Source organism: Ambystoma mexicanum, chromosome 4p (genome assembly GCF_040938575.1).
Source record: "Ambystoma mexicanum isolate Mex_15411 chromosome 4p, UKY_AmexF1_1, whole genome shotgun sequence".
In the NCBI taxonomy this organism is placed as follows: Eukaryota; Metazoa; Chordata; class Amphibia; order Caudata; family Ambystomatidae; genus Ambystoma; species Ambystoma mexicanum.
In genome coordinates this window covers 506,970,145-506,983,081 of record NC_090927.1, presented here as the reverse complement: position 1 = coordinate 506,983,081, position 12,937 = coordinate 506,970,145, and the positions used below count along the sequence as shown (strand labels likewise).

At 39.4% G+C, this 12,937-nt stretch overlaps 1 protein-coding gene across 4 annotated transcripts in view; it reads left to right on the top strand.

The window, feature by feature from the left end:
• Positions 1–12,937, top strand: part of ALLC (allantoicase) — a 729,391-nt gene that overhangs the window by 522,413 nt on the left and 194,041 nt on the right. For all 4 annotated transcript variants that reach the window (XM_069605010.1, XM_069605008.1, XM_069605009.1 and 1 more), the window contains one exon: positions 6,799–6,907. In XM_069605010.1, coding sequence (XP_069461111.1) covers positions 6,799–6,907 — 109 coding nt within the window. The remainder of the gene's footprint in view (positions 1–6,798; positions 6,908–12,937) is intronic.

The window sequence follows — 12,937 nt, the reverse complement described above, 5'->3', positions numbered from 1 at the left end:
GCAATGATAGAGAACCTATGTTAAACCTCTCTATCTAGTGGGGTGGGTATCATACAGTGGAGTCAATCCAGTTATGCTATACAATTCATATAACAGAGAGGGATAGCTAACTCTCCATTTATCAACAGAGTGGATCTGTTTGTTAGTGTAGACATATCTTTCTTTGGTCATATTCACACCGAGCACCACGGTTGCCTATTTTTTCAAATGTATATAAGGAGGCATACCTATTTCAGCTCCTTACAAGCGATATATTAATTCGCAGTTAGAACGGCAATTCTTCCACGAGCCGTTGTTATTAGTCAGTCTTTACTGTGACTACAAAGAAAAAGACACCAAGCGGTCTTTTACTATTTTGCAGACAAAGTGTCAATGATTTAAATCTAACACCAGAAGCAGACAAATAAAAGTGTTACGACCTACCACGTGTGTTCTGAGTTACTGATTTCAAGTTCAAAGCAACAAGTTTCATGAAGTCACTAAATGGAGCGAGTGTCCGCCCGGACCTAGTGTGCAGGACGGAAACAAAGAACACGTGTGCGGCAGCGATTACTAACACGGGCCAATTCAGAAGAAAGAAAACTAAACTATTTCTATAAGTGTTCCCACATTACCTTTTAAATGTAGTAGAGATGTACAGATTCTATTTGCAGTTCTCGATCGACTCAGACTGCAGACGAATGCTCCCGGCAACTAGCATGGAGCTGCTATTCGTATCGCCGTCATTTAGACACTACCATAGTGGATCAGGTCATTTGACACGGCCAAAGGCCGGAAATACTCGTCAGTGGGGCAAAATCTGTTTCCTCAGAGGCCGGCCATCTTGCAAAGGAGCTTGATATCAGCAAATTAATACACTGTGTGGCAAACAAATCAAATTATAGTATGTTGGACTACATTGAGTCACTATATATTATTTAGAAAGTAACAGATGCGTTATTCCGAGGCTTTCTTGGTAAATGTACCTCCGGAATTGTTTGCCACAGTGGAATATTGGCGTATTATTTGTGCAAAAATAGTCCCCATTCAATATATAAATTCAGACCGTGTTTTACTGAGTCCAAATTATATATCCATTTCTGTTCAAGTTTTCGCAGCCTTTTGTCACGGTCACCACCACGAGGATGGTCATCCATCTTTTGTAACACACACCAAAAGATATCATTGTGTGTGTGTTTTGCTTTTTTGTAATGTTCGACCAATGGCTTGTCCGCCGTGTTGTTTTTTATACACCCACAGTGTTCTCCGATTCTAGCGCGCACCGGGCGTTTTGTTTTTCCAATGTACACAAGCCCACAGGGGTATATAATACAATACACAACCCATTTGGTTGCACAACTACTAAAGGTCTCAAACTTCCACGTTTTACCTTTAAGGTCAATAGTTTTTAAATTCTTTGTGAATTGACACATGTTGCATTTTCCGCATTTAAAATGTCCTATTACCGGAGGTAATTGCCACAGTGTGGTTTGGGCATTTAGATTTATTTTAGGCACCAGATAAGTATGGCCCAGTTTGTCTCTGATGTTAGTGAGGCGCTTAAATGCAAAGCGGGGGGGAGGGATTCTGAAATCTTCTGTATTAATCATTTTCCAGTTAGCCAAAATGGTTTTTCTCAAATCATTGCTAATTGGTGTGAACGAGGACACACAGGTAATTTTGTCTAGCGTAGTTTTATCTTGTTTAGATTTACAATCTGTCCTTGATATGTTAGCAGCCTTTTTATAGGCTCTTCGGATAATATACGAAGGATATCCTCTATCTTTTAGATTGGTTTTCAGACTCTGGCTATGATTTTTGAAATCAGCTATATCAGAGCAGTTTGCGCCTAATACGGAGAAACTGGCCAAAGGGTAAGTTTTCCCTCAGTGATTGCGGATGGTAGCTATGGAATTCTAGAAAAGTATTCTTCTGGGTGGGTTTTTTGTTAAGACTCGTGCCAATCTTGTTATCTGGCATACGGTAGATTGATAAATCTAAAAATGGCATTTCACTACAATTCGATTCACATGTAAATCGTATTGAAGCTTCTCTTGTGTTCAGCCATGAGGTGAACAAACCGAGATCATCCTTAGTACCTCGCCAGATCATGAAAATATCATCTATGTAGCGATACCAGGCCTTGATGTTTTCCTGATATGGGTTGTCATTGGCATAGATGTTCATGATTTCAAAATTGTTCATGTACAGATTGGCAAGGTCTGGGGCAAATGTTGCCCCCATACTGGTGCCATACAGTTGTTGAAAAAAGACCCCCTTACATAGGAAAAGATTCCTAGTTAGTGCAAGATGAATGCACTCAGCAAGGAATGCTGACGGTGGATGTTTATCCTCGCGTGTTTCCAACAAGTTTTGCATCACCTCCTCACATTTTTTCTGTGGTATATTAGTGTAGAGGGACGTCACATCTAATGTAACCAACAAATCTTGTGATTCCATTTTCAGCTCATCAAGAATTTTTATCCTCGAAGTGGAGTCCTGTACGAATGATTTTATCTTGTTAACAAATGGCCTGAGAAATACATCTACATAGACTGATAGTGGTTCAAGCAATGAACCAATAGCCGAGACAATAGGGCGACCAGGTGGAGCATTCAGATTTGTATGGACTTTCGGTAGACAATAGAAAGCTGGAATGACTGATTGTCTATTAATAAGAAAACTATTTTCATCATCATTTATCCACCCTTGTTGTAGGGCATGTGTCATCAGGCTTGTTATTTCTTCCAAAATATCGGGAGTCGGGTCAGTTGGTATCCGTTTATATACTGATGTATCACCAAGTTGTTTTTCCACTTCTGAATTATATACATTAGAATCCCACAGGACAATCCCTCCCCCTTTATCGGCAGGTTTTACGACAAATAGCGGGTTGTTTTCAAGGCTTTTTAGAGCTATTCATTCTGATTTTGACAGATTATCTTTATACCGATTTTTGTGTTCACAAAGGAGTTTCATCTCTCGGAGAATTTTGTTCTCAAAGGCCAGAATTTCTGGCGATACCATAGACTGTAATGGTATAAAGATAGAGGGCGGCTTTTTGCCTGAACGATTGTCATCGATAGCATTTTTGGGATCTTTATCATGGAAAAAATATGTAAGCCTGATGATACGAAAAAAATTCCTCATCTCAATTTCAGTCTGAAAGCATTGGCTTTGCAAACTGGAACAAAGGATAAGCCTTTGCTCAAAACAGATTGTTCCGCAGGTGTTAATATGTGTGTCCTCAAATTTAAGATAGGATTTACCAAGTTTGAGGCGGGACCCACTGTCGTGTTCGCATTGGGTGGTGGTTCCATGATCTGTTTTTTCCGTGATTCCCTCGCGGTTGAAAAAATTGATTATGTGGGCCTCTTTGTGGTATCGGTGCCCCACTTGTACTTGGGCCATTTTGGGTGGAGTCAGAGTTGCTGCTGTTAGAGGAATTGGAAAAAGATACCAACTTCTTACTGCGTTGGAATCTATTTTGGCCTTTCCAGTTGTTTTGATTCTTATTATATTGCTGGAAAAATCCAGGAACCAAGTATGGGCATGTAGTTTCCTCTTTATAGTTTGCAATGTCTTTTTTTAGTTTCCAAACTTTTTTGTCCAGAGTCAAAGTTTTAAATTTGGCCATTTCGTCATTCATTTTTTCCAGAGTAGTTTTGATGTCGGGAATGACTGATTCTTCTTTAATTTTAGCTTCAAGGCAATCTAGTTCTTCTTTTTGTTTTTCCCTTCTTCTTCCGCTGTCTCGATTATTAGGATCACCCAGTCGCGGGAACATTTATTTCCAACACCACTGAAGCCTATAGGATTTAGGATTCTCTAACAAAACTCTAGGTATATTTTTTATTTGGAGGCCTTCGGGGATAACCCCTGCTTTAAGGTACTCGATCATGAGCTGGCCATGTGATTGTGTACATTTCTTAGTTTTTTGTGTCAGAAGATCTATATCACTAGAGATTATAGGTAGAGAAGGAGTAGGACCTGCGACTGGGGTCACCAAAATCGATGGTAAATCTAGAAAATGTTTGTATATATCGTCAGTAAAGGACAATATGTTAACATTTTCCATAGTGATTTAGGAAAAGAAACTCAACCAACCAAAGGGTTGTCCAAAAAACTATGAAAAAACAATGAGCACGCTATTTCAGCATGGGTCCTCTTTTTTTCTAGGAGCTTGTTGGCAGAGGACTAAGTACACAGAGAAACAAGGGGGAAATACCAACAAGCTACCTTTCAATATCCTCACCAGAGGTTACAAAACTGGATCTCAAAACATGTCCATGTATTCCTAAACCATCAGTCTTTTAGCAAATATAAAGAGATGGAGGGCTCACTTTTAACAAAAATATCTCATATATTTATTATATTTTGTAATAAAACCGACCATTCGGTCACATTTGCAAATCTCATCAAACATAAAACATAAAAAGAGACAATGAATCAATAGTTTGGATCTTTGTGTTCATTCACATGATACGTTATAACAAAAAGTCATGTTAGTAGCACATGGGTGACTTTGAATTTGCTTATTAATATTTAAGCTAAACAATCCCCATTTTCCTTGTGTCGACGTAAGCAAATTCGTTTCCAGCCTTAATGTTTTAATTCCACAACGACTTGTCCATGTTCTTATATTGGTTAGCCGTGTATGTAAGGCTATCTTCAGGACACAGTTCAAAACCTCGTGTTAGAGGGTACTGAATGTCACAAGGTCAATTGTGTATTGTCTCAAGGTATCTATAAAAAACAGAGATATCTATATCAAATATAGGACAAACAAGCGAGCCTTTCATTATTTTCAGTATTTTTTCATACATGCAGCAATGATAGAGAACACAACACAAACTTTCCATAGCATGAGGATTATGGCCGTAGTGGGGATCCATCCCCGGAACCTGCAGTTACAGCATTCGCATTAACCTTCATGTTCTGGGATTGTACCACATTACATTAGCATCAGTGATTGATCCAGCTATTTGGTATTCATATACTTTTGAGCAGAACCAGCCATTATAGATTCAGCCCCTATGTTTGCTCCTACGGAGGGCTCGGGGCTTTGCGATTCAGTTCGAGTAACACACGCTTTGCCTTGAAAAGGACCCGTTGTTTTGGGTCGAAACACGTGTCGGCATTTCTGTTTCCGCACCAATTCATAAAATTGCTCAAATAGCATTTTTGGCTCAAGAATTTATTACCTTGGACTTTTGGTTACATTGTATCGGCTTTTCAGTTATATACACAATTTTAATGTGTCATTTATTACTTGCTTAGGGCTGCGCAATGACTCGTAGGTGACACTTTTTCAGTGCTTATATCTATCAGAAGTTTTGAGGTGACTTCTAGACCCTCGCTCGTGCAGCAACCCTCCCCTATCTGTTTACCCAGGTCTCATCTACTTCAGTTTGCTCTTCGAAATTTGGTCTTACCCAGCGCCTCACCTCTCCGGCACACCTCAACCTTGTTTCCCTTTTACAAAAATAGCCCTCTTTCTTTAGAGCAAGGGGTTGCACAGATGGGGGTGGTACCTGTGCGGAGCCCAATGACGCTGATATGATCTAATCCTGATTTCGCTACAGGCAATGGTTTATCTTGCTTTCAACAATGGAGGGAGGGTGGACCAAAACTGTGTCAATTATATGAGAGGGGTATATCCTTTGAAGGCTGTAAAGCCAAATTTCAGGTAGTTCAGACGGAATGCTTTTGATACATGCAGCTTCGCCACTGGGCCACACATCCACTGGTCAAGATGGATGGATCCAGACCTGCTTTAGCACTGAAATTGACGTAGGAGGTGGGCCTTGGTAGTGTCAGTGTCTCAACACTATATATACTACTTGAACAGTATACCATGGAATTGGGTTCACAATACAGGGCCAAATGGGAAGCACACCTGGGGTACCCTATTGATAATTAGGTATGGAGTGATATTTGGTCAAGGAATTACACAGCATCTAGGTGCTTTACAAATAAGGAATGTACTTTCAACTTGTGTTATAAATGGTATCTTCCTCCCACTCGTTCACACAAGACGTTCCCAACGTACTCTCCTGTTCGCTGGCTGGGGTGTGGTGAGATGGAATATTATTTCCATTTGTAGTGGTCATGTCCATGAATACATAATTACTGGCTCGAGATACTAGATACATTGAAGGCTATAACGAGTATGAGTCTCCCACTGGACCCATGGGTTGTGCTACTAGGTACAGTGGATGAATTGGTATATCCACATATCGGTAGCAACGCTCAGCTGCTTTCACAATTTGCTATTGGCTGCCAGGATTACAGAGGCAAAATGTTGGAAATCTATGGAGGGGCCGGTGCTTCCTAAGTGGTGGGCTCAGGTCTTTGAGGTGCTGGTTGCTGAGAAAACTCTGGCTACGTTGGAAGATCGAATGGATGTGTATCTTAAGATTTCGCTAGTAGTGATAGAATATTGCAATGATAACCCGTCAAAAGTGTATAAACCAATTTATTTGCGCGATTTAACACTGACATGAGCGGGATTGTACTTTTGGGTTTTGCTGTTGGATACAAGGGGTCTAGAGCAGGTTGGGGGACGGAGTGTGTTATTTTGCTACTAAACAATGTCTGGTTGCCTAAGGTGCTCTGTATCTCAGACTATGCTTTTTACACAAACATGGTTGTATACAATGAGCACACCTTTGTTGCAAAATCAAATTGGTTGAAAAATCAAATTGCTTTGATCTCTTTTTCCACAGCAAGCACCTACATTTCAAGTTTTTAATATATGCTGATGACTATTCATTTTGTGCTGTCTCTAATAGATTTTTCTTAAATTTTGCTATACAGATTGACGACAATGGTATCCTTCAGGTGTCAGGCAGTGAGTGGACAGTTTTCAGACTGGGCCATACTGGTCGTATAATGCACATTGAGATAGACACAAATCACTTTAAAGGTAACTATGAACATGGATTATATCTATTTACATGTATACATTGTATTAACATATGCATGCATTTATGTGCATTGTAAATACTGTATCAGAGAGCTGAAGACAATCGACATAGACAAAAACAGAGATTGAAACACTTACTTATATAATTTATTTATGTTTGAGTTTGTAATGTGCTAACTCACAGGTGTGTGTCTTCAAAGCGCACGGGAAAAAGAAAACAGCACCTTGGATACATTTCAAAGTTGTGACATACATACAAGGAATAGCAAGCATGGGATGAGGCTACATGCCCAAATAGTTTGCTTACTTACAGTCGGTATCAGAGATCACAGCTGACAGTTGTGTTACAAAGTGTGGTTGATACTTTTGCTAAGGCACCATTGTTTACAGAAGTTCTGGTGCTTACACGTCATATATATATATATATATATCATGAAAAACATAAAACAATTAGACATACGGACAAGGCAGATAACCTTTTGCAGATCCAAGGAAGGCAAATGCGAGGTTATCAGGTATTGGCTAAATGGAGCTGAGGAGAGGAAGTACAAGTCATAAAGGATACGTGCAGTGGAGTCATAAGGGATATTTGGTAAATGTTCTTCTCATCTTCTGTTCATGGAGCCAGATTTGCATACAGTATGCAGCAGAGTTCTAGTTTTAGAGACCACCATGTAGAGGAAGTTACTGCTTGAAAGCGTAGTCACTGGGAAAGTGTCTTTACAAATAAGGCTACAGATCCCTGGGTAGCCTCCAGTAGACACGATTGGAAGGGGTCAGCAACATTGTAGTGGTCGATTGGGCATTGTTAGGCTAGGGATTTGTATTGTAAATGTAAGGCATTGCATGGCATTGGATGTATCTGAAAGGGTAGGTGTGAGGATTCAACCTGAACAGCAGAGCGGACTGGCATACTCCGAACCAAGAGGAAGACATGCCCCGGGAACATAGCCATTTCTCTAAAGACTGGTTTCATAACCATAGACATATTTACAACACAGCCTACTAGGCCCAGGGAAGCAGATTGCCAGAGAAGCTGCATTTTATTTTCAATTTACTGCTTGTCAATATTTAAATATAAAGCCAATATTGTTTGCCCAATCAACAACACTGTGAGTAATTCTGAGCTGTTAGTAGTCATTCCACTCTGACAGCTAAATTGCTTGGTGGCCAACTTCTATCTATGCTTGATATTTACAAACGCTTTATTGTTAGGATGACATTTTTTTTTAAAGGAAATGCATACCAAACCCCTTGTGCTTTAGGTATTTAGTGATTCAGTCATACAATTCTCACAGACATATATATCAGATATAACACTCTTTGGTCATTCTTATCTTCCCAAAATGATCTTTAATATGCAAAACAGCCAAAACCTAATTGGTTTCATTGGTGACACTTCACAATATCTTTGGAGTTCTTTCTAATCAATACACACGTACACTTGTGTTAAGCAATCACTTTTATATTTAAATACACGACATGCATTTTTTAAACCAAAAATAGGGGTTTTCCCTTCAGAAAAGTAAAGTATGTCACACAATGCATGACTGTGATGAGTATATGTAATCTTTACATTAATTATATTTTAAATGCAAGCTAATACTTTTACTGTGAAACAGTACTTCAAACGACAGCAGGACATCTATATCTATATCTATACCCACATATCTCAAAATGTTCATATGTATTGTACAGTCTAACCAACTCTACGGAGTTAACAAACATTTCAAAATACCTTAACTGTAAGCTGCCAAGACCCATAGCCAAACCACACCCACAAAGGTAATGTTGTGCTGGACCGCCCGATCCATTGCTCAATTGTACTCTTCCTATGAACTTTATGTCTTCAAGTTTCTAATGCGCTCAACCTCCTGTTATCGTGGTGGTGTGGATGAAATGGTCTGTCATACAGAATACACTGTCAAAATAAATATACATGTGATAACAAAATGTATTGATTCATGTGTGAATCTTATGAACCTGAAGTGAACTGATCCAATTTACAATAAGTCTAAGCCGACGTACACTGAGCCGACACGTGTTTCTCGAACTGCTTCTCTTCTTCAGGGCTCTGAGTATAAATGATATAGCTCTTCATAAACAATCATAACAATATTTCTTATGAGTGATGTCAGTACCGTGTGTAATTTCTACATGATCGATGTTATTGTCATCTGCCAGTAACTTTAAAACTGCCGTTAACATAATCACACACCACATTGTGATGGAAAAATTAAATCTTTATGGATGATTAAGCATTCGAAAATAAATTGTCAATGCGTTATGTCATCATAAATATATATTAATGTGAACATGAGGGAAGGACAAACAAAGAACATGAAAAAGCAAATATTAGATAGGGGTATTCACTTATTCTGTGAACATTCACTAATGATCGGTTTAATAACCTTACATGTACAATTCACGTCAGTGGTGAAAAAAGTTGCTTTCATTGTGATTCCCCATAGACGTGCTGTGTCCGAGTGCTACCTAAGGTGGGTAAGCACACCTTAAATTTAAACATGACACATTATTAACAGTGAAGGTGCATCTTTAGCTTTAAGCTTTGTGTTCTAACCTTCTCCATCTAAGATCCCTATAAAATATCCAAGTGTTGAATAGGATGCAAGTTGTACTAACCATATTTTGGGAGATGCCATGTTAATGCATCAAGAGTCGGAAATGTCTTCAGATTGGTAGATAGCTTCTGAAGATTGCTCTGCTGCACGAAAAATAAGAAAAGTTCCCATGTTTTCAATATGCTAAATTACTTGTAAACTGGGTTCTAAGGAAGCTACCATAGTTGATTTATGTGACTCACATGTGTGTTTGCCTAAGTGATGAGCATTTAGTTTTATTTGTGTATTTCTTATTTGGGAAACAAATCGTTAATGCGCTTATTATCATTTGCGTATCTCTTGTTATCGAAGTGGACCCATGAGGTACTGTTCAGTGCGTGTAGTTATGTGTCCAATTATAGCAAGTAGACAGTCCATGGCTCATACGCCTGATAACGTTGAGCTGAAAAGATATAAATGTGTATAATATGAACTAAAACCTGTGCAGCAGCGTTATTTCACGCTGGTTTTGTAAACAACTCACTTTAAATTTATCATACATTGCATACAGAAAAAAGCGTGTTCATGCAAAAAATTTATAATTCCAAGCTATGCTTAGAAGATCTAAGCCTTGTCACATTTGCATACTGTAAGAGGATTCAATTCAACACTACAGCTAAGTCAATGCCTAGTCTGGGATACTGAATGGAAACCCTTATTTATATATCTTTATGTCCAGTTCATGCGTTCTGGATGACTACCCCTATATAACACCCCTCCCTTGGAATCCCCCTGACCCCACTGAGCCAAGAAGTAGTTCTGTTTTGCAAGTTTAAAGGTTTATTTGAGAAGTAAAGCAATATATATCTATCACACTTTTTAATAATTAATAATTGAATATCACACTTAATCTGATATGCTAAAGATTAACAACGGAGAATCTGGCACTAGCACACTTCTTTATAATCACTAAGGAGTTGACATGAAATGGATAAGGTAGCAACAATACTTTTATGGTTTCAAATGGATGCAATGTGGAATGAAATGCAGTACAGAAAATAACTTGAAAGGATTTCAGCAAAAGACAATGTAATCACTTTCTTGGACAATTCACCCCCCCCCCTTTTATGCAATGCAAGGAAATGGAAGGAAGGCACACAGTTCTCAGAAATGCAATCAACTGTGATTCAGTTCACCCCAGCAAGCTTAGACTGCAGATGGGAGTTTTAAACACAGGCAAAATGCTTTTATATGTGCTGGCAATGGAGTGAAAAATATGCTAAAATGCTTTTAATTCCCTCTAGAGGTTCTAGGTGAGTGACCTATGCTTTGAATAAGTTCAGGATCACTTTAGCAATGCTCTATAATGGTTGTCAGGTTGCAAACGAATTTTTGCAACGGAAGGCAAGCAACAGCAGATTTTCACACGTGGAGAAATTGGCAAATCGCGGTAAATTCGTGAGTGCGTTTTTCACGATTGCGGCAAAACTATAGGGGGTAGGAATGCGGTTCTAGGTTCGTAGAATAGCCACGATTCTCAGCTTTCAGAGGAAAGTTACTGCAAGTCTCTAGCACAAACGGTCACGGAGATATGAGCGATTAAATAAAGGTCGTTTTTCAGATTGAAATTTTAAAGTTCACAAAGACAAGTGCAGCTTGCAACTAGCAACTCACAGGTGACAGTTAGGAGGCAGTTCTACTTAGATTAAAATAGGATTGAATTATATTATTTTAACTAAGAGATTGGTTCTGCACAGTCTTGCTAGGTACTCACACTATATTCTTGAATTAGAATGGGCCTCGCCACGGATCTGGTCAGGTTTTAGACTGGACTCTGGTCTCTGCACTTCACAGTGATCTGGGTCTGCTCTCTCTCTGGATTCTGAAGATTGAGGGATTTAAAGTCTGGATCTTTCTGCACAGCTTTCTCTAGAGATTGATGGAGGTAAAGTATGGATTTTCCAGCAGAGCGTCCCGCAGCAAATGGATTTGAAGGTCCCTATCTGTCCTGTCTGTCTGCTTTTATGTGGTTTTTTTTATCGGTGTGTGTGCAGCATCACTAGACCCTACCCCTCTCCACTTATCATTGGCCAAGCTTTCATTTCTCCCCTGATTGGGGGAGCTAAATTGTGTCAGAGTGATGTCATTTTACAGCCTGCAGAAAGTCCACTCCTCCTGTCAACTTACACACAAATCTAGATTTGAACCAAATACATATTTGCAGAGGTACATATTGTTTTAAAATCATATGCACCCCTCACATATCACAGGAGGTATACCCTGTTCAAACTCTGCTCTTCCTGGGAGCTTGCATTCAGAAATGGCAATATTTTGCACTTTTTAACTGGTTTGCAATACCGGACATTACCCCAAATTTACACACATGTGCGCAAGGAGTATGGACATTAGTTGATGAAGTGTCAGATTTTTCACATGCACACATTTTGAGTAATATCCTCTTTTCCGCTAAAACCCCCCTGAACATGCCACCGGTTCTAAAAACCTCTTAAAATGTGGGCAGAAAAATCACAAGAATTATGGTGTCATTTAAATAATTTTCACAAGTCCGTACTACGAGTTATTCATCTTTTTAGAGTTATGTTCTGGCCCCAAAGGGGTGTGGTTTTCCCCCAGCACAAGGTTGAATTTCTGGTTTTTCCAGTTCTGCCAAGCCAGCTTGCTCTCACAGGCAGTGCTCCTCCCCTTTACTTCCAGGAGGAAGCTCCATTTACGACTGCCGCCAATAAAACATTTGCCTGAGTCAGGACAGGGCTTTGTTCAGAGCTCCTGTATTCTGTGGGGGCTCCCCTTAATTCAATTATCAGAGAGATGGCATATCCTTAGTGTGGCCAGCAAAAGGCAGATAGGCCTGGGAACACAGCTGTGACTCAAGTTTCACTCCTGATGGGGGTAGTTGCCAGGCAGAATTCAGTTCCTTAAGCCAGGTTTCAGATAAAATGTCACTTTTTGTTACCCAGTTTAAGTCAAGACAATGTTTACATATGCAGCTAGGATGCTGATTCTAAGTTTAAAACTATGACATTTAAACAATTGCAACCTATGTGACACTCAAAGTAGGTCACTCATTTCTTTTAAACATTTAGATTTGTAGTGTCTTTCAGTCCAAATTTACTTAAACTGCTGAAATCCACAGCTCGGCCAGTCTTGTTATAAACCTTCAAGTCACTTCAGAATATAACCTTACATTGGATCCACCTCTTAAAATGTCTTTCTTTGGCATGTTTTGGGTTCATTTATTCAGTTTTCTACAAAATCTGGTGGTTTTAAAACGCCGGCTTTTGGATAGTGGTGAGTACTGGTACTGCACCCCTTTTTGGGATTTAAGAAAATGAATTCCCAACAGTTCTAGGTGGCTTTTGGCAAACAGCATTTCCATTCCCAATGGTTTCAGGCTACTGTGTGGGTAGTCCAATGGGGTTTTTAGGCAGTGCCCTTCTGTGCCCATAAC